The sequence below is a fragment of the Microtus oregoni genome, unplaced genomic scaffold (genome assembly GCF_018167655.1).
Source record: "Microtus oregoni isolate MIOR12 unplaced genomic scaffold, Mior012 000012F_ref0000307, whole genome shotgun sequence".
Taxonomy (NCBI): Eukaryota; Metazoa; Chordata; class Mammalia; order Rodentia; family Cricetidae; genus Microtus; species Microtus oregoni.
The window spans coordinates 45,081,737-45,100,881 of NW_024543071.1; the positions used below are offsets into that span (position 1 = coordinate 45,081,737).

The 19,145-nt window shown below is 35.9% G+C and overlaps 2 protein-coding genes across 2 annotated transcripts; both read right to left on the reverse strand.

The window, feature by feature from the left end:
- Positions 1–1,700: 1,700 nt before the first annotated feature.
- Positions 1,701–2,666, reverse strand: LOC121454724 (olfactory receptor 10W1-like). Its single transcript, XM_041662155.1, has one exon. It carries the CDS (start codon positions 2,664–2,666, stop codon positions 1,701–1,703), a length of 966 nt encoding a protein of 321 aa, XP_041518089.1.
- A 14,896-nt stretch (positions 2,667–17,562) lies between these two features.
- On the reverse strand, positions 17,563–18,510 carry LOC121454466 (olfactory receptor 5B12-like). The gene has a single exon (XM_041661833.1). It carries the CDS (start codon positions 18,505–18,507, stop codon positions 17,563–17,565), a length of 945 nt encoding a protein of 314 aa, XP_041517767.1. The 5' UTR covers positions 18,508–18,510.
- Positions 18,511–19,145: the final 635 nt, after the last annotated feature.

Consider the following 19,145-nt stretch of genomic DNA (forward strand, 5'->3'; position numbering starts at 1 on the left):
TTGTGGATTTACTATTTTATTAATATGTGTGGGAATTGCCTATATGTAAAATAGAACATAATTTTTATCCATTAATTTAAATACCATTTAACTTAAAAGTATAACCCATTTATGATTTGAGCAATATTATTATCAGAAGATTAATATTTCATTTTATAAAAGTAAGTAACAGATAATGTAGATAGACAACTACTTAAAGATGGAACATTAAAATGATACTATTACTTGGGAGTTGTGCCTCTTCTCTGTATTCTCAGTCCTTAAAAGTCTGAGATAGACAGATTGCAAGTTTGGGACCAGTCAATGTCCACATGAAAAAAAATGAATAAAAAAATATACTAACAATATACTATTAGCTAATTTAAAGTTACAGCCATCCGTTGTGATCTTTAAGATGCATATTCCTTTTCAAGTCACGTGGAACATTCACCTGATTAGATTTTGTGTTATGAAGCACAACTCCATGCTCCAAACTGCAAATGATGTTAAGAATGGAGCACCTTGTAATTAGCATCTTCCCTACCTAAATTATACACACAGCTCCACACAGAAAAGGAAGGAAAGGAAATCACTTTAGAAACCATCAGTACAACATTGACTCTTACAACTATTAGAACAGTTTTCCAGCCTCCTAGATCTGGCAGTAAAGTACATCCCTTTATTAAGAAGAAATTATATTGTCTAAGACTTATTAACTAAGCGTAGTTATCTGAAAATATTGAGTAAACTCTTTTGATCATTCTACTGACAGTCTTTTATTATAATAATAGAAAGGACTTTTGAGAACTTACATAAAACATTTATGTTTCAGACATTTGTTACAATATATGTGCATTATCTATATTTCTTGAACAATGAAAGCACTTAATGATAACATTACTAGTACCCAGAACATTCAGATAAATACAAATTTAATTCCATTCCTAATGAAAAAAGTATTTAATAAACATTTTAAGAAAATTCAATTAATAATGTTTGTTATTTTTACATATAATACTATAGTAAATAACTTGAGGCTTTCTGTTGGTTGATAACCCTCAAACTCCCTCTCACCACAGTTTACATCTCTCAAGAATGACCTCGCTATAAAATCACACAGATACAACCTTCTCTTGCCAACAATTGGTTTCCAAAGTACAGGACTAAGCAAGAGATGCAAAAGACATGTGGTACTGCCCTCCCTGATTTCTCTTTGTGTTATTTTGCTTGTTAAAAGTTTCTTTAACTGGATCAAAACTACCATTCCTGGAATAGATTCTATTCTGAATCTTGTTTTCATTGTTTTTTTTTTAAAAAAAACAGTGTACCTTTTCTTACTTTTTAGGTGTCTTTATGATAATGGCCTCTTGCAGTCAAAAGGATTAAATGATTTTACATTCCCTGACTCCCAAGTACTGCAGACAAGCCATTATTTTTATCATTTTATCTAAAATTAATGGAATAAGCAAGTACTATATACTATCTATCTAGCTATATAATGTCATATACTTTACTAGTACCAATATTTTGTGCTTATCTACAAATAATCATATAAACTAATCACCCAGTCTAAAACTAGCACATAGTAAAGAATGTCACCATATAAATGGAAAATTTTTGTAATTTAGGTTCCTTGCTTTTTAGGGACATCATTTCTAAATCAGTTAAGACAATACTTTTGTAGAGACACAGGGATTTGATTTAGCTAAGACTAAATTTTGTTATATTGGGTTTTTCCTATCATATGAGTTTTTGGGAAAGATAATTCTTGGTAATATTTTCCCTATGGCCCCTTTCATCTCACTGTTCCTCAGAGTGTAGATGAGGGGATTGAGGAATGGGGTTCCCAGTATGTACACGAGAGAGATGAATTGATCTTGCTTGGGGTGGTAGCTGGAGTTGGGGCGCAGGTACATGAAGGCACAGCAGCCATACTGCAGCAACACCACAGTGAGGTGAGAGGAGCAGGTGTTGAAGGCCCTGCGCCGACCAGATGCTGAGTGGAGTTTGAGTACAGCATTCACTATCAAGGCATAGGTGGTAGCAATGAAAAAGAAAGGTACAGCAATGGCTAGTGTGGCTGCCACTAGCACAGAGAGCTCATGGATATGACTTGTGGCACACACAAGACGCATGACTGGTGGTGCATCACAAAAGAAGTGCTCTATTTCCCTGTTCTGACAGAATGGAAGACAGAAGATGAAGACCACAAGCTGTAAGGACAGGAACAAGCCAATGACCACAGAAGCCACAACCAAGCGGATGCAAATAGTTACAGTCATGATGAGAGGGTATTGCAAGGGGAGACAGATGGCAACATATCTGTCGTAAGCCATGATAGCCAAGAGGAAGCAGTCAGCACTGCCAAGTCCAATGAGAAAAACCATCTGAGTAGCACAGCTCAACAAAGTGATAGTGTTCTCTGACTGTAGGGTGTTGACCAGCATGTGTGGTACCACCACTGCAGTGTAGCATAGTTCTATCCCTGAGAGGCTACCCAGGAAATAGTACATGGGTGTATGTAGGCGGGATTCTGTCTGGATGGAGATCACAATGAGGATATTCCCAGAGATGATTAGTGCATAAGCCAGGCTGATTCCAGTGAAGCAGAGGGTACGTAATTCTGGGACTTTGGGATAAGCCAGGAACACAAACTCCATCAGTACTGAGTGGTTCTCCCAGGTCATTGAATCCACAGGTGTTCTCTTCAGTGTGGAAAAATACCTGTCAGATTTCTAATTTACCTTATAGACAATTATTTTTACTTTACTAATAAAATCTATATTTAAATGCACAACAGGTAAATACTTCATCTTTTAATTTTTATTTTTATGAAATAGGTTCTCCTGAAAATCCACATGTTAATTTTTATCTTCAGTTTGGTAGTGAGATATTATTAAGCAAGAGCATTAGAGCAAATGTATTGGATACACAAAGGTATTTTCAGAAGGCATTGAGCAGCAATTAAATTCTTTCAGTAAATTCATTAGTAAGCATCATAGAACTAATTAGTCAAATCAATTCAAGTGTGTTAGGAAAGAATTGCTCCAATTTATTCTTTCATACACATATTCACTATAGATTTAATTTATTTGTGTATGTATTTCATTGTCCTTAGTTCAGTGACATGTCAATGTCATATTCACAGATTATTGTAAAATAGAAATTTAAGGAAAGAAAGAAGCAATAAAGGAATTATAAGAGAAGTGATCATGGACAAATTATTGTTCAAGTTAGACTTGGCAGCGTTACAAATAAGATGCAGATAATGGTGTACATTTTTTTTTGGTTTATCTAGGCTTATCCAATTAGGACAGCAATGACACCAGTACAACCTTATTTTATCTTAGGTTCCATTCTAACAGTAAAAACACGAACAAAACTATTGAGTACCCTTGAAAAATATTCTTTGACTTTACACAGGGTTTTAGAAAGCATAACTAGTATCCTTTCCCACATTTACCTTTGCTTTCCAAGAGAAAACGTGAGATTGAAACAGGGGTGTTGTCCTTTCCTAAAAAGTCAAAGCAAAGCAAAGAATATAAAGTGACCTCAAAATTTCAGCGAATATTGACAGTTCTAAAGAATACTATTTCTGCTTCTTTTCTTAAATCTATAATTAGGAAAGCTGAAGAAAGGTATCCTGTAATGTTAATTCAAATTACCCAACTTTAATATTAGCCATTAGTCAGTAAGTTCTGTTAAAAAAATCTCTTTCCAAATGCCCTTTCTCAGGAGAAATATCATTTGCAGAAAGCAATGCTACTGTCTCATATATCTTAGTCATAGATGGCTCTCTATGCTATTCTTAAAGGTAAGGAATGGTCATTGCTTCATTCCTTTTTCTTCTTTCTCTGAGTTTCAAAATGCTTGAAATAATTTCTCATGACACTTAGCACTCTGTTTCATGTCAGAGTAAGGAGGAAGGGTTAAGTGTGAATACAAAATTCATGCTGATTGTGCATAATATGACAAGTATAATTCTATTAACTGGCACTACAATGCCAGGAAATTTGGAACCTCTCTGAATTTCAATTTCCTTACTTGAAATATGTGGATGATAATTATACATAAGTCAAAAGTATTATTAGGAATTTAAGAGGGATATTAATGTAAAATATCTATCAGAATCTATAAAACATGATCTCTTAACCATCTCTAGTTTCAAGGATAAACACCTGCATTATTAATACCTTTCTATGACAACATGAAAAATGATAAATACATTTATACATAATAATAACACATTTTTGAAGCTTACCAACAATGAATTTATTTTAATAATTTTTATGTGAAATGTCTTCAGATTTTTTCTGCTTCTTTATTTTTTTTATTAATATCTGCCTCCTCCCTGCCTCCTTTTCCTCCCCCTCCCCACGTCCCATCCCCCACTCCCCTCCCCCTCCCTCGCATTTTATAGATAAATATTCTTTGAAAAATTATAATTTTTATTTTGAGATTATTTCATAATGAAATATTTTTCAGTATGCTTATTAAAATAACTTATATCCTATACTTGAACTGCACTATGAAAACATTTTATTACTTAAGTATTTAGTATTTTGGTGTTTACAATAACCAAACATCTAAAGGTAGGTAGCCTAACACTTGTCTGATGATGGAAGGCCTTGAAATTCATCCTAGAATGATGAGTTCTGAGAAGGTTATTGAAATTCAGCAAAATTGTATCTTCTTAATAGTACAATTAACTAAATATTCACATGGGAACTATGTGAGGTCATGAATTATTAGTGTTGAAAGGGACATCATAAACTACCTTGTGTAGTTTTCACCAGATACATGAACTTAAGAAAAGATTAAAATTTAATCACATAAGAATATCATCAATAGACAATAAATCCACTAAATTTCTAATTCTTGATTAAGTATTGGAAGGAAGGATTGTCTGAAATTAAATTCTGTGCTTAGCTGAAACTGGCCTCTATTTGAATTCTATCTGTTCTAGCTCTTTTACACAATGGTATATTTTCTTTACAGAAATACTTCAGACACTGTTACTATTCCTTTAGTGTCAAATATTCTTTCCCATTTATTTTTAATACATTTAACACCATGGGTTTGATGTGTGTCACTAGTTAAATGTTCCTCTCTGTCTTATATCTACAGAAAGCACAACATCATTAACCAGGAATTACATGAGAAAGGTTTACTGTGCACATTCATGAGAACCCATTAATCTGCATTAGAACAGCATACTGCTAGTGTCTAGTTAGTGTTACATAAAAAATAGATCATACATTTAATATTCAGAAGACCTAAGTTAGACCCTTAACAATATAATCCCTTGAGAAGTCTATCTCACAAAATTTTCTTTTTCCTTTTGCTTAAAGATATAAATACTAATATTAACCTAATAGTTTGGGGCTTATTCAAACATGGGATTACAAACACTTGACTTGATGTATAAAACCCATGAAGGTGTGTAATGCCCATTTTCTTCTCTCATTTTTTTTGTATCTCCTTTAGGTATTCCATTAACACTATCCACTTAGCAGAAGAGGATTAGATGGACCCAAAGAGGACAAGATTTCTAATAAATTGAAAATTACCAATTTTAAACATTTACTATATTAACATTTATTAAAGATTGGTTATTAATATTAAGTGAAAGTAACTAGACTGTAAAGAGAATTCACAGGAACACTGAGTCCTGGGCTAAAGTATTTCTGACATCCTAGAATGTATTGACGAGAACCTCAGTTTTCTAACAGAATCAATAGTTTGCATATCAAGGGAGGAAAAAGACTTCTCTTACCTTCAATGTGAAGAGAGAGAGAGGGCTTAATAAGTTCTCGGTTTTACCTGCAAGAGACAGGACATAAAATATGGTGACTGACTATTCTTTTGAACCAGCAGGAGAAGACATCTTGGGGAAACTGTTCCTGTGGGACTGAGCCTTAATATATCATCATACAAAACCACAGAAGGAGCAAATTGCTTTGCCAATTCATCTTGTCTCATATGTTCCATCTTCCTGAAGAAAGCAGTTCAGTGATTGCCAATCTATTTTCTTATTATCAAAATTTCTGAGGAACTTACTGATTAACCTATTTAAATAGGCACAGAATAAAGTATGAGAATTCATAGTGAACTGTCAAATCAGTATCACCAAGCACTCCAAAAAGCACCATTTTCATAATTGTGTGAAGCCTTCTTCCAAGACTGACACATTATTTGGAAAAATTATTCCAGGAATTAAAATGGAAAACTTAGAAAACTAAAGGAAAGAAAAGCAGGCCATGCTGACATGAGAGATTAGTATGAAACTTAAACAAATGAACTGTATTTTTAAATCAAGTTTGTACCACTGGAACAAATCATAACACTGGAAAGTGCATCTTAATGTGTGTGAGAAGAAAGTCTACAGTGAAAGTAATACCTTATATATCTTTGAAAAACACTTATTAAATCTCTGATGGTAGAACAATTGATGAACTTGTAGGCAAGGTGAATGTGCACTGTATTTCATGAATTATAAAACAGTTTTCGATATATCTAATGTCACGATTAACTCAAAACCTTTTGTTTCTTTCTCAATACATGTTTGGATATATATTTCATTTCTAAAGTTTGTTTTATTTTTGAGATTATAATACAATTGTATAATCTCTCTTTTCCATTTTCTCCTTTAACACTCTTCCATATTTTCCTCCTTGCTTGTCTTTCAAATTCATGGCTTGCTTGGTTGTGTAATGTTACTTTTTTGTGTGTTTTCAGGACTGCTCATTTGATATTAGATAACAAATTGATGTGCTTTTCCCTGTACAAAACTATTTCTTCAACTCTCAACATTGCTTAGATATTTATAGTTCTTCCAGGTGTAAGAGTTGAGGCTTCTCGGGTTTTGTCTGTCCCCATTAACATGCTCAAGTTTTCTAGGTTTAGTAACATAATTGACTCATAAGGAAATGTATTTTTAGCCTAAAATATGAAAGAAGTGATGAAATATTTGATGTATTTGTTTATTCGTCCATATGAAATGTTTAAAATTGTAAATGTCAAAAACAATATATAAAAATATACAAGGCAGATGAAATAATTAAATGGCATCTCTCACATACAAAACAGACATGCTCTGGATTTATCTTCCATAGTCCTAGTTTTAGTTGAGTTATATTACAGTACACTACTGAGAAATATCCTTTGTATTTATAGTACCTTAAGAAAACAAGAATTTATTTCTTGCCCATATTGTCAAAAGTGGTTTATTGATTCAGTGCATTATCACCAAAACTTCAATGACTCTATACAAAATAAGAAAAAGAACTCTAAAATTCATATGGAAATACAAAAGCCATAAAAATGAAATGAGTCTGGGAATGGCAAGAGAACTACAGAATAAACATCAAAATAAGGTATTTATAGAACTGCATAATAAAACCCATCACGCTGTGGTCTAATAATTTTTTTTTTTTGGTTTTTTGAGACAGGGTTTCTCTGTGGTTTTGGAGCCTGTCCTGGAACTAGCTCTTGTAGACCAGGCTGGTCTCGAACTCACAGAGATCCACCTGCCTCTGCCTCCCGAGTGCTGGGATTAAAGGCGTGCGCCACCACCGCCCGGCCTGTGGTCTAATAATTTAAAAAAATCATTAATTTTATAAAATAATGGGCCCACCACATAATTCTGTTTATTACACTTTTCTGTTACTCTCAGATAAATATTAATAGCACACTACAGAAATATCTCCACACTCTTATTTATTACAGCACTATTCCCAATATCCAAGTTACGGACCAATTGGAGGTATGTCATGATGATGAAACATGTAAAGAATATTTGCTATATGTATACAATAGAATATTTTTTTAATTTTTTATTGAGAAAAAGAAAAAAAAAGTTTCCACCTCCTCCCAGCCTCCCATTTCCCTCCTCCCGCCCTTCTCCCCCTCCCCCCACTCCTCTCCCCCTCCCTCTCCAGTCCAAAGAGCAGTCAGGGTTCCCTGCCCTGTGGAAAGTCCAAGGTCCTCCCCTCTCTGCCATGTCTAGGAAGGTGAACATCCAAACTGGCTAGGCTCCCACAAAGCCAAAACATGAAGTAGGATCAAAACCCTGTGACAATGGAATATTTTTATGTTTAAAATGAATTATATAATATCATTTTCAGGAAAGTGGAATTTACTGGAGATCATCATACTATATGACACAATTAAGGGTTATAAAGGCAAGTACTGAATGATTTCTTTCACATGTAGGGATATAATCTGAAAGAAAAGACATGAAATTAGAAAGGAGGATATTTGAAAACCTGTAGAAGGAAGGTGAAGGTAAAAGTTGACAGTGTTTATAATATAATAAAATGCATTGCAAACATAAATAAATTCAAAATTTTGTAATTCAATATACATTTATTTAAAGCCACAAATAAAAACAACGTATGGAGTACAATATACATACTTTATACTTTATGACAGAGTTTTAACAGCCTGCTTAGCAGTCAGCTAGATTCCAGAAATATTAACATAGTTTTCTGTACCTGGAAATGTAGTTTCTTATTCCTATGTTTCATTTGCTTACTCTTTGCATTCCAATGAATTCTTAAAATAATTAACTTTTTAGCATAATGATTTTATATAAATAACTTCAATATAATCATTTTGTTTAAAAGGACTAGCTTGCAATTTGTAGAAAGTGTCATCAATAATTTAACGTATCCAATGACATTTTGATGCTCTTTATAAGCTTTAACACAACTGATACTTTAACTATAAATTTACCAACCCTGTTTGCTTCTATATTTTAGTATCTGAAACTTCTCAAATGATAAACATATTACTTTTGAAAACCTAATAAATGTTTTTAACATTCTTTCAGAATAAACATACCTTTGAGGATTTAAATGTATTTTACGTACTATGTGACCTCAGGTTGAATATTCTAGTGTCCTGTACACAAGCTCTGATCCATCTACTTGGAGATATTATCATTACTAGTAATTATTGTTCTAGTAATTATTGGCAAGCTACTTTTTTCAGTTAAATAATTATTTAAAAGAAAATAGGCCGGGCGGTGGTGGCCCACGCCTTTAATCCCAGCACTTGGGAGACAGAGGCAGGCAGACCTCTGTGAGTTCAAGGCCAGCCTGGTCTAGTTCCAGGATAGGAACCAAAAGCTATGGAGAAAACCTGTCTTGAAAATCAATAAAAAAAAGAAAGAAAGAAAAGAAAAAAGAAAATGAATTTGGTTTCTTTTAAACTGTATAGTAATACATTTGATGGGAAGATAATTTTCCAATAGAGTATATAAAGAATTGTATCCATGGAAGCTTCCATATGTGTGAGCTTGATCTAACAGAATAAATGTCTGCTAGAATATACTTCCTTCAGTGTGTGGGTGCACCCCTCGTGGTCCTGAGTTCCTTGCTCATGCTCTCTCTCCTGCTCCTGATTTGGACCTTGGGATTTCAGTCCGGTGCTCCAATGTGGGTCTCTGTCTCTGTCTCCTTTCATCGCCTGATGAAGGTTAATATCCAGGAGGATGACTATATGTTTTTCTTTGGGTTCACCTTCTTATATAGCTTTTCTAGGATCACGAATTATAGGCTCAATGCCCTTTATTTATGGCTAGAAACCAAATATGAGTGAGTACATCCCATGTTCCTCTTTTTGGGTCTGGCTTACCTCACTCAGGATAGTGTTTTGGGGATGTTCTATCAGGAACTCACCAAGGCCAGCTGGCCTGGGTCTGAAAAAGCATGGGATACAACCGGACTCGCTGAACATAGCAGACAATGAGGACTATTGAGAACTCAAGAACAATGGCAATGGGTTTTGATCCTACTGCACATACTGGCTTTGTGGGAGCCTAGGCAGTTTGGATGCTCACCTAACTAGACCTGGAAGGAGGTGGGAGGTCCTTGGACTTCCCACAGGGCAAGGAACCCTGATTGCTCTTCGGGTTGATGAGGGAGGGGGACTTGATTGGGGGAGGGAGAGGGAAATGGGAGGCGGTGGAGGGGAGGAGGCAGAAATCTTTAATAAATAAACAAACAAATAAATAAATTTAAAATAAATAAATAAATTAGTTACATGGAAAAAAATATGCTTCCTTCACATGTGATGTTGAAGATGGTAAAATTCTTTTGCCGAAGAGAGGAAAAGCACTGGCATAGGATAGTGTATATCCAATAACTTCTCGGCTTTGATGCTGAGAATGCTCAATTTTCTTGAATGAATATCTAACAAGTGAAGTTCCTTTTTATTTTATTTCGATCTCTTTTTTTTCTGTAAATATGGCAATCTGCATGGATTGGCTTGGAGATTTTTCTTCTGTCTAGCATCCTTGAAATCACAATATCTACCAGCCTGAGAATAGGCTGTCTTATTTCCAAAAAACATCTTAAATTTGGGTTACGGGATTTATGAGTAAAAATGATTATGGATGATAAGTCTGTTTATCAATGATGACTAAACTTGGGGTAAATGATTGTAGAAGATAACTGTTTTATCGCAGATTATTAATGATGAGTATACTTGTGACCCCAGATGTGCAAGAGATAAAGATAACATGTGTCCAGAATAAAAAATGATATGGTATATGTTTTGGAACACCATGACTCTATCCCTGCTTACTGAATCCTACATAAATAAAGAAGAATTCTGACTGCTAGTTAGTTAGGTTTCAAGATTCTTGCCACCAGTAATGGCCTGTCTCACTCATTCTCTCACTTACTCTTTGCCTACAGATGAATTTTAGTTGGCCTTAATAATAAAAATCCAAGAGTCAGATATAGGGGTTAATGATGAAGATCAGAGAAGCCAAGTAGTCAACTACTATGGAGTATTTTTATTTCTACCAATGTTCAGACCAAAGTCGTGATCCTGTCTTCAAACTGTCTGTCTCTACCAAACCTCAGACTGCACGACTCCTCAGACTCTTCCCACCTTACATTCCTCTCTTTGATCCACTATGTCACTCCTATTTCTTCTCCCTAGTGCTGGGATTAAAGGCATGGGATCCTAAATGCTGAGATTAAAGGTGTGTGCCACCACTACCTGGCCTCTATAGCCATAAAGCTAATATGGATTGCTTTGCACTCTGATACTCAGGTAAGGTTTATTTGTTAAAACATAAACAAAATATCACCACACTGGCCTCCTCTCTGAAATCCATCAGTGATCAGGATAGGCCCCTGACAACAGGCATCAGAAATCTATGAAGAAAGAAGTAACGGCATATTTCTAGCAAACAACAGGGAACTATAGATCATATTTAGAAATCTCTTTAAAAAGTCCTAGGAAAAACCACCATAACCCAAAGAATACATTGTTTAAGGTCAGCTTCATTACCAGGCCACTGAACTATCATAATTTCATTACTAGCCATAAATGTTAGGGCTAGAAACATGGCTTGTTGGTTAAAAGTTCTTGCTATGCAAGCACAAAGATAAGAGAGAATTGAGACCCTAACACTCACATAGGTCATTGCCTCTGTTCCCATCTGTTGTTGGATGAAAGTTCTATGGTGATGTTTAAGAAAACCATCAGTCTGACTACAGCATAAGGCCAGATCAGACACCCTCTCCTCTATTACTTAGGGTCTTAGCTGAGGTCATCCCTGTGGGTTCTTGGGCATTTTTCTAGAGCCAGGATTCTTGCTTACTCCATAATGGCTTCCTCAATCATATCTGTCTTTCCTCCATCTCAACTATCCCATTCCTTCGAGTTCTTTTCAACCCCTCTTTCTCTGCTTATTTCTACCCCCCTCTTCCCTCTGCTCTAAAATTAATTTCCAGGTGGGTCTATATATATTTTTCTTTGGGTTCACCTTATTACTTAGTTTCTAAGATCATGAACTATAGGCTCAATGCCCTTTGTTTATGGCTAGAATCCACTAATGAGTATACCATATTCATTTTTGGGTCTGGGTTACCTCACTCAGGATAGCGTTTTCTAATTCGATCCATTTGCATGCAAAATTCAAGATGTCATTATTTTTTACCACTGAGTAGTACTCTATTGGGAAGATGTGCCACATTTTCTTTATTCATTTTTCACTTGAGTGGCATCTAAGTTGTTTCCAGGTTCTGGCTATTACAAGTAATGCTGCTATGAACTTTGTTTAACAAATGTCTTGATAGAATGATTATCTTTTGGATATATGCCCAAGAGTGGTATTTCTGGATCCTCAGGTAGGTTGATTCCCAATTTTCTGAGAGTAGTAAGAGAGGCGAGCAAGCCTGCTTTTCATCACACCCAGCTCCCACACAGCTAGCTCAGCCCCGGAAATAATAACACAGAAACTGTATTCATTTAAACACTGCCTTGCCCATTAACTCTAGCCTCTTATTGGCTAAATTTCACATTTTGATTAACCCATTTCTGTTAAATTTGTGTATCACCACGAGGCTGTGGCTTACAGGGAAAGATTCTAACCTGCGTCCATATCAGGCCAGAGATTTACGTCTGCTTCTTTCTCCCAGCATTCTGTTTGGTCTACTCCACCTATCTAAATCCTGCCCTATCAAAAAGCCAAAGCAGTTTTTTTTTTTATTTAACCAATGAAAGTAACACATAGACAAATGACCCTACTGCATCATGTGAGAAACCACCATACTGATTTCCAAAATGGTTGTTCAAGTTTGCATTCCCACGAGCAGTGAATAAGTGTTTCCCTTACTTCCAATTCTCTCCAGCATAAGCTATCATTGGTGTTTTTGATCTTTTCCATTCTGACTCCTATAAGATTGTATCACAGAGTTGTTTTGATTTGCATTTCCCTGATGCCTAAATATGTTGAACATTTCCTTAAGTATCTTTTGGCCATTTGAGATTCTTCTGTTGAGAATTCTCTGTTTACCTCAGTACACCACTTTTTATTTGGGTTGTTTAAAATTTTAATGTTTAATTTCTTGAGTTCGTTATAAAGTTTGGAGATCAGTCCTTTGTCTGATATGGGGATGGTGAAGATCTTTTCCCATTCAGTAGGCTGCCTTTTTGTCTTATTGACTGTGTCCTTTGCTTTAAAGAAGCTTCTCAGTTTCAAGAGGTCCCATTTATTTATTGGTGCTCTTATTGTCTGTGCTTCTGGGGTTGTATTTAGGAAGAGGTCTCCTACACCCATGCATTGAAGGCTACTTCCCACTTTCTCCTCTATCAGGTTCAGTGTGGTTGGATTTATATTGAGATCCTCAATTCATTTGGACTTGAGTTTTGTACATGGCCACAGACATATATCTATTTTCATTCTTTTACAGGTTGATATGCAGTTATGCTAGCACCATTTGTTAAAGATGCTTTCTTTTTTCATTGTATCTTTCTTGCTTCTTTGTCAAAAATAAGGTGTTCATAGGTTTGTGGATTAATATCTGGATCTTCAATTTGATTCCATTGGTCAACATCTCTGTTTTTAAAACAATACCAAACTGATTTCGTTACTGTAGTTCTGTAATAGAGCTTGATGTCAGGGATGGTAATGCCTCCGGCAATTCCTTTATTGTACAGGAATTTTTTGGCTATCTTGGGTTTTTTGTTTTTCCATATGAAGTTGACTGTTGTTCTTTCAAGGTCTGTGAAGAATTGTGTTGAGATTCTGATGGGGATTACATTGAATCTATAGATTGCCTTCAGTAAGATTGCCATTTTTATTATGTTGATCCTTCCTATTCAAGAGCATGGGAGATCTTTCTATTTTCTGGCATCTTCTTCAATTTCTTTCTTCAGAGACTTAAAGTTCAAATAGGTCTTTCACATCCTTTGTTAGTGTTATCCCCAGATATTTTATGTGATTTGTGGCTATTGTGAAAGGTGAAGTTTCTCTGATTTCCCTCTCAGCTTCTTTATTCTTTGTGTATAGGAGGGCTACTGATTTTTTTTTTTTACTTGATCTTGTATCCTGCCACATCACTGAAGGTATTTATCAGCTTTAGGAGTTCTTTGGTAGACTATATATATGTATATATATATATATATACATATATATATACATATATACATATATATATGTGTGTGTGTGTGTGTGTAGTCTATTTATTGTTGCGTATACATATTTATGTATGCATATAAATGTATATATATATATTTACGGTAAATGAATAAAAGAAGGGGAAGTCATGAATTTGAGAGCAAGGTAGGTACAAGGAAGGAGTTGTCGGAAAGATGGGTAGAAATAATATAAAGACAGTTCTCATGTATGACATTCACAAAGAAATAAAAATAAGATTTACTCTTTTTTTCAGATTTTAGCGTATGCATTTTTTAAAAATTTTGTTTCTTTATTTTTTTTATTGAGAAAAGGAGAAAAAAAAACAAGTTTCCACCTCCTCCCAGCCTCCCATTTCCCTCCCCCTCCTCCCACCCTTCTCCCCCTCCTCCTACACTTCTCTCCCTCCCCCCACTCCTCTCCCCCTCCCTCTCCAGTCCAAAGAGCAGTCAGGGTTCCCTGCCCTGTGGTAAGTCCTAGGTCCTCCCCCCTCCGTCCGCATCGAGGAAGGTGAACATCCAAACTGGCTAGGCTCCCACAAAGCCAGCACATTAAGTAGGATCAAAACCCTGTGTCATTGTCCTTGGCGTCTCATCAGCCCTCATTGTTCGCCATGTTCAGAGAGTCCAGTTTTATCCCATGCTTTTTCAGTCACAGTCCAGCTGGCCTTGGTGAGCTCCCAGTAGATCAGCTCCACTGTCTCAGTGGGTGGGTGCACCCCTCGTGGTCCCGACTTCTTTGCTCATGTTCTCCCACCTTCTGCTCCTCATTGGGACCTTGGGCGCTCAGTCCAGTGCTCCAGTGGGGGTCTCTGTCTCTATCTCCATCCATCACCAGATGAAGGTTCTATGATGATATGAAAGATATTCGTCAGTATTGCTCTAGGATAGGGTCATTTCCGGTTCCCTATCCTCAGCTGCCCAAGGAACTAACTGGGAACCTCATCTTGGGCACCTGGGAGTCACTCCAGAGTCAAGTCTCTTGCCCACCCTAAAGTGGCTCCCTTAACTAAGAATTGTGGTTCCGTGCTCCCCTATCTAACCTTCCTTTATCCCAATCCTCCTGTTTCCCCAAGTCCCCCCTCCTTCCCTTCTAACTTTTCTCTCCCCATCTCCCCTTACCCCCATCCCACCCCACCCCCAAGATCCCAATTTTCTCCCCGGCAATTTGGTCTACTTCCCTTAGCCAAGAGGATAACTATATGTTTTTCCTTGGGTTCACCTTCTTACTTAGCTTCTTTAGGTTCACCTATTGTAGACTCCGTGACCCTTATTTATGGCTAGAAACCAATTATGAGCGAGTACATCCCATGTTCATCTTTTTGGGTCTGGGATACCTCACTCAGGATAGTGTTTTCTATTTCTATCCATTTGCATGCAAAATTCGAGAAGTCATTGTTTTTTACCGCAGCGTAGTACTCTAGTGTGTATATATTCCATACTGTCTTCATCCATTCTTCCATTGAAGGGCATCTAGGTTGTTTCCAGGTTCTGGCTATTACAAATAATACTGCTATGAACATAGTTGAACAAATGCTTTTGTTATATGATAGAGCATCTCTTGGGTATATTCCCAGGAGTGGTATTTGACAAAAAAGAACCAGACATTTAAAATAAAAGAGGTGTAGCACATGCAGGTAGGCTACCTTGGTCTCTCTCCTCCACTCTAATTGCCACAGTTTGAAGGCTGTTCTCCAGGGAGAGCACATTTCCTTCATCCAGTTAAAATTCCTTTGTAACTCACCAGATTTTAGTCACACTTGCTTTCATGTAAAGTTTTAGCCAACATAAGTGCTTCTGTTATCCCTTTCTGCTTTCATTCCAGTTACTCAAGCCAAATCCAATCTCCAACATTTGGAAACATCTTATATCTTGTGTACCATCTGATGTGTGATCTTGACCCAAGATCATTTGCACTTTATCCAAATTTCAGGCAACCTCTGTTTTTACATCTGTATGTCGATATAACTTTATAATTCCCTGGGTTTTTTTTTTTTTTTTTTTTTTTTTTTGCTCATGCTATCCCCAGCCCTCAAGTTTATCCAGGCCACACAATGTAAGGAAGCCTAGAATCTTTCAGATTAGACACACAACCAAAAAAAGAAGTCCACATGCTCATAACTCATCATGAAAACAAAGATAAAGTGTAAGACCAAAACTTTCTATGTCTTCTAAAATCCCCTGGTCATAGAAATGTCTTCTACCAAGAATTACCTAGATGAATGCCAGGAATGAGAAATTTAAAAAATATATATAACATTTGTGAAGGATTCAAAGCATTTAAATACAAAATGAATGAATAGACTAATGAACTCAGCAAAAAAAAAAAACAGTAACTACCTCAGCAATCCCCCAAAAAGCATTAACATATGCCTGAATAAGATGACAAAGACAGCCTGGTGACTTGAAAGTTGATTTCATGAAATAGATAGAAGTATTGAAGCGAAGTGAATATGATATGAAGGTAGAATTAAAAAGCTCCGTAACTCACTGGAACCCTCAGAGTTGGGCATACAATCCTGCCAGTCACCACGAAGCTTTTAGCAATTAGCAATTACTAGGAGAATGTGACAGTTATCTCTAAAAGTGCAGCCATAGATAAGTTTACAACATTCCAGTGGTAGACAAATATTCAAGATTATATTGAATACACAAAGTATTTCTCAAAGTGAAGAAACCAAAGGGCAGGAAATTAGATGGGTAGAGAAGAAAAAAACTTGAATGAGCAAGGGTGATTATGATCAATCACATTATATGAAACAAGAAATCAATAAAACTTTAAAGAGTATTTGAGAATATGACTCTGGTATTTATCTACCTCTATCCATCTACTTATCTATGTATGCGTCTATCTATCATGAACTTATCTGTCTGTTTTGCCATCATAGTAGCTTTAAGTCTATCCTGAGATGTGTACCTAGGCAGAGCCCTAGTGAAAGACCAAAGAAACTATTTCATCCAAATCTATCCTGCAGAATCAATTAGTTTGGTAGAGGCTGTGTCTTACATAAGTATGGGTGAGAACTTGCCTACAGTAACATGGGTGTCTCTAGACAGATTCACTTTTGAAAAGCCCACCCATCTTGGGTGACCACTCAGGAAGAAATCTGAAACCTATAACTCAATAAATAACTTAAAAGAAGCTTGGTTTGGGATTCTCTTCTTTCTAGTATGCTATTTTTCCTGTTACAATTTTTAAATCCTGAGTTTGTTAGGCTTGTATCTTTTTAAGATCTGGAGGCAGGTAAGTATCATTGACAGCCTGAACCTTTTAAGATTAACACATATTAGTGTTTAATATTGATTTATTTTTTACGTTTTATAATATACTTTCACTCTCGAGGACAAATGTTTCAATTCAGAGGAAATAGTTATAGAACAGCAACTCATATATGAAATGTGGTGTAATTTGGAGTACTGTTGGATTAGAAACTTGATTTTTAAAATTGAGCTGCCTTATTTTAATAATAAAATATATAAAATGCATAGTAAAAATAAAAGGAATGAATAGAAAATACTTCATTCATAAAATATCTACTCACCCATAAAATATCTATTAAGAGAAATTAAACTAAAAATAATTATAATAAAATATTTACAGGCAATATGTCTTGAATTTTTATATCATTTTCATGTACTTTACACTTAGTAGGCTAATTCTAGGGAAGACAGTACTTTCACAGCAATTTTCTTGAATGCATTCTTGACCTCTTTGTTTCTCAGGCTGTAGACAAGAGGGTTTAGCATGGGGATGATCATTGTGTAGAACACAGATGCTACTTTGTCAGTGTCCATGGAGTGACTGGAGTTGGGCTGTAAGTACATGAAGATGATGGTACCATAGAAGATGGTAACAATGGTGAGATGGGATGCACAGGTAGAAAAGGCCTTCTTCCGGCCCTCAACAGAACGCATTCTCAGGATTGCAATAAAAATAAGTAGGTAAGAGTTCAAGACAACCAATATAGTTAAAGTAACATTGAATGCTGCGAATGTCATCAACACAATTTCATTATTAGAAATGTCAGAACAAGAAATAGCCAGCAATGGGGGAATGTCACAGAAAAAGTGGTTAATTGCATTGGAATGACAGAAGGAGAGGTGGAAAGTGAGGGCAACATTGATGGAAGCTTGCAAGAGTCCATTGATATAAGAGCCAACAACAAGCAGGGAACATTTTGAAGTTGTCATGGTGGTAGAGTAATGCAAGGGTTTGCATACTGCTGCATGGCGGTCAAAAGCCATTGAAGCAATAAGGAAACCTTCAATAATTGCAAAGGCTATTAAGAAGAACATTTGGGCTGCACATGCATTGTAGGATATGACCTTGTGTTCTGTGAGAAACCCTTCTATTACCTTGGGAGTGATAGCTGAGGCATAAACACAATCTACCAGTGAGAGGTTACTAAGAAATATGTACATGGGAGTGTGGAGGCGGGAGTCCAGGAAAATCAACAGTATCATCCCAAGGTTCCCAAGTAGTGTGGTCAAATAAATGAGAGTGAAGATGATAAATAAAATGAATTGCAACTCTGGGGCATCTGTTAACCCCACAAGGATGAATTCAGTCACCTCTGAAATATTCTGCATCTGTGTTATCTGGAAATTTTAACAGGTTCCTGGAATGAAAGGAAGAAATAATTATTCGATATTGACCATACCATGAAATTTGCCAGTGACCAATTACTCTAACTAAAAAGTTAGCATTATTTAATGTGAAGGAGCCTAAACAGGAAACTGGGGAGAAATGCTCTGTTTAAGTCACTTATCTGGGAGTAGGACAAATGGAGACTGCCTCTTCTGCACTGTTAATTGGGTTTCTGATTATGAATCTATGGCTTCTTACAGTTTTCCGTCATATGATAATGATTACTTTAGTAACCCACATATAACTGATTTGGTATTTTCCACATCTAACAAAAACACTTTTCTAAAATATTCAAAGTTAGTTGGCAATGTAAGAATATACATTGATATTCTTACAATGTAAGAATATACATTGCTACATGTTAGTACCAAAACTTATTTGATGTATTTCCTTGCAATGATGCTTGCACCAAGTTCAACTCACTAGCTGTATCTATGCAGTGATTTGAGGTGCTGCTTCATGAATACTATGTTTTATCTTCAATTTGTCAAGGTCTTCCCTTGAATTCTCTTTGAACCATAGACCAAATGATAACTGCTTATTGAATGAGGCATACTATTCGTGACGTTTAGACATGCAG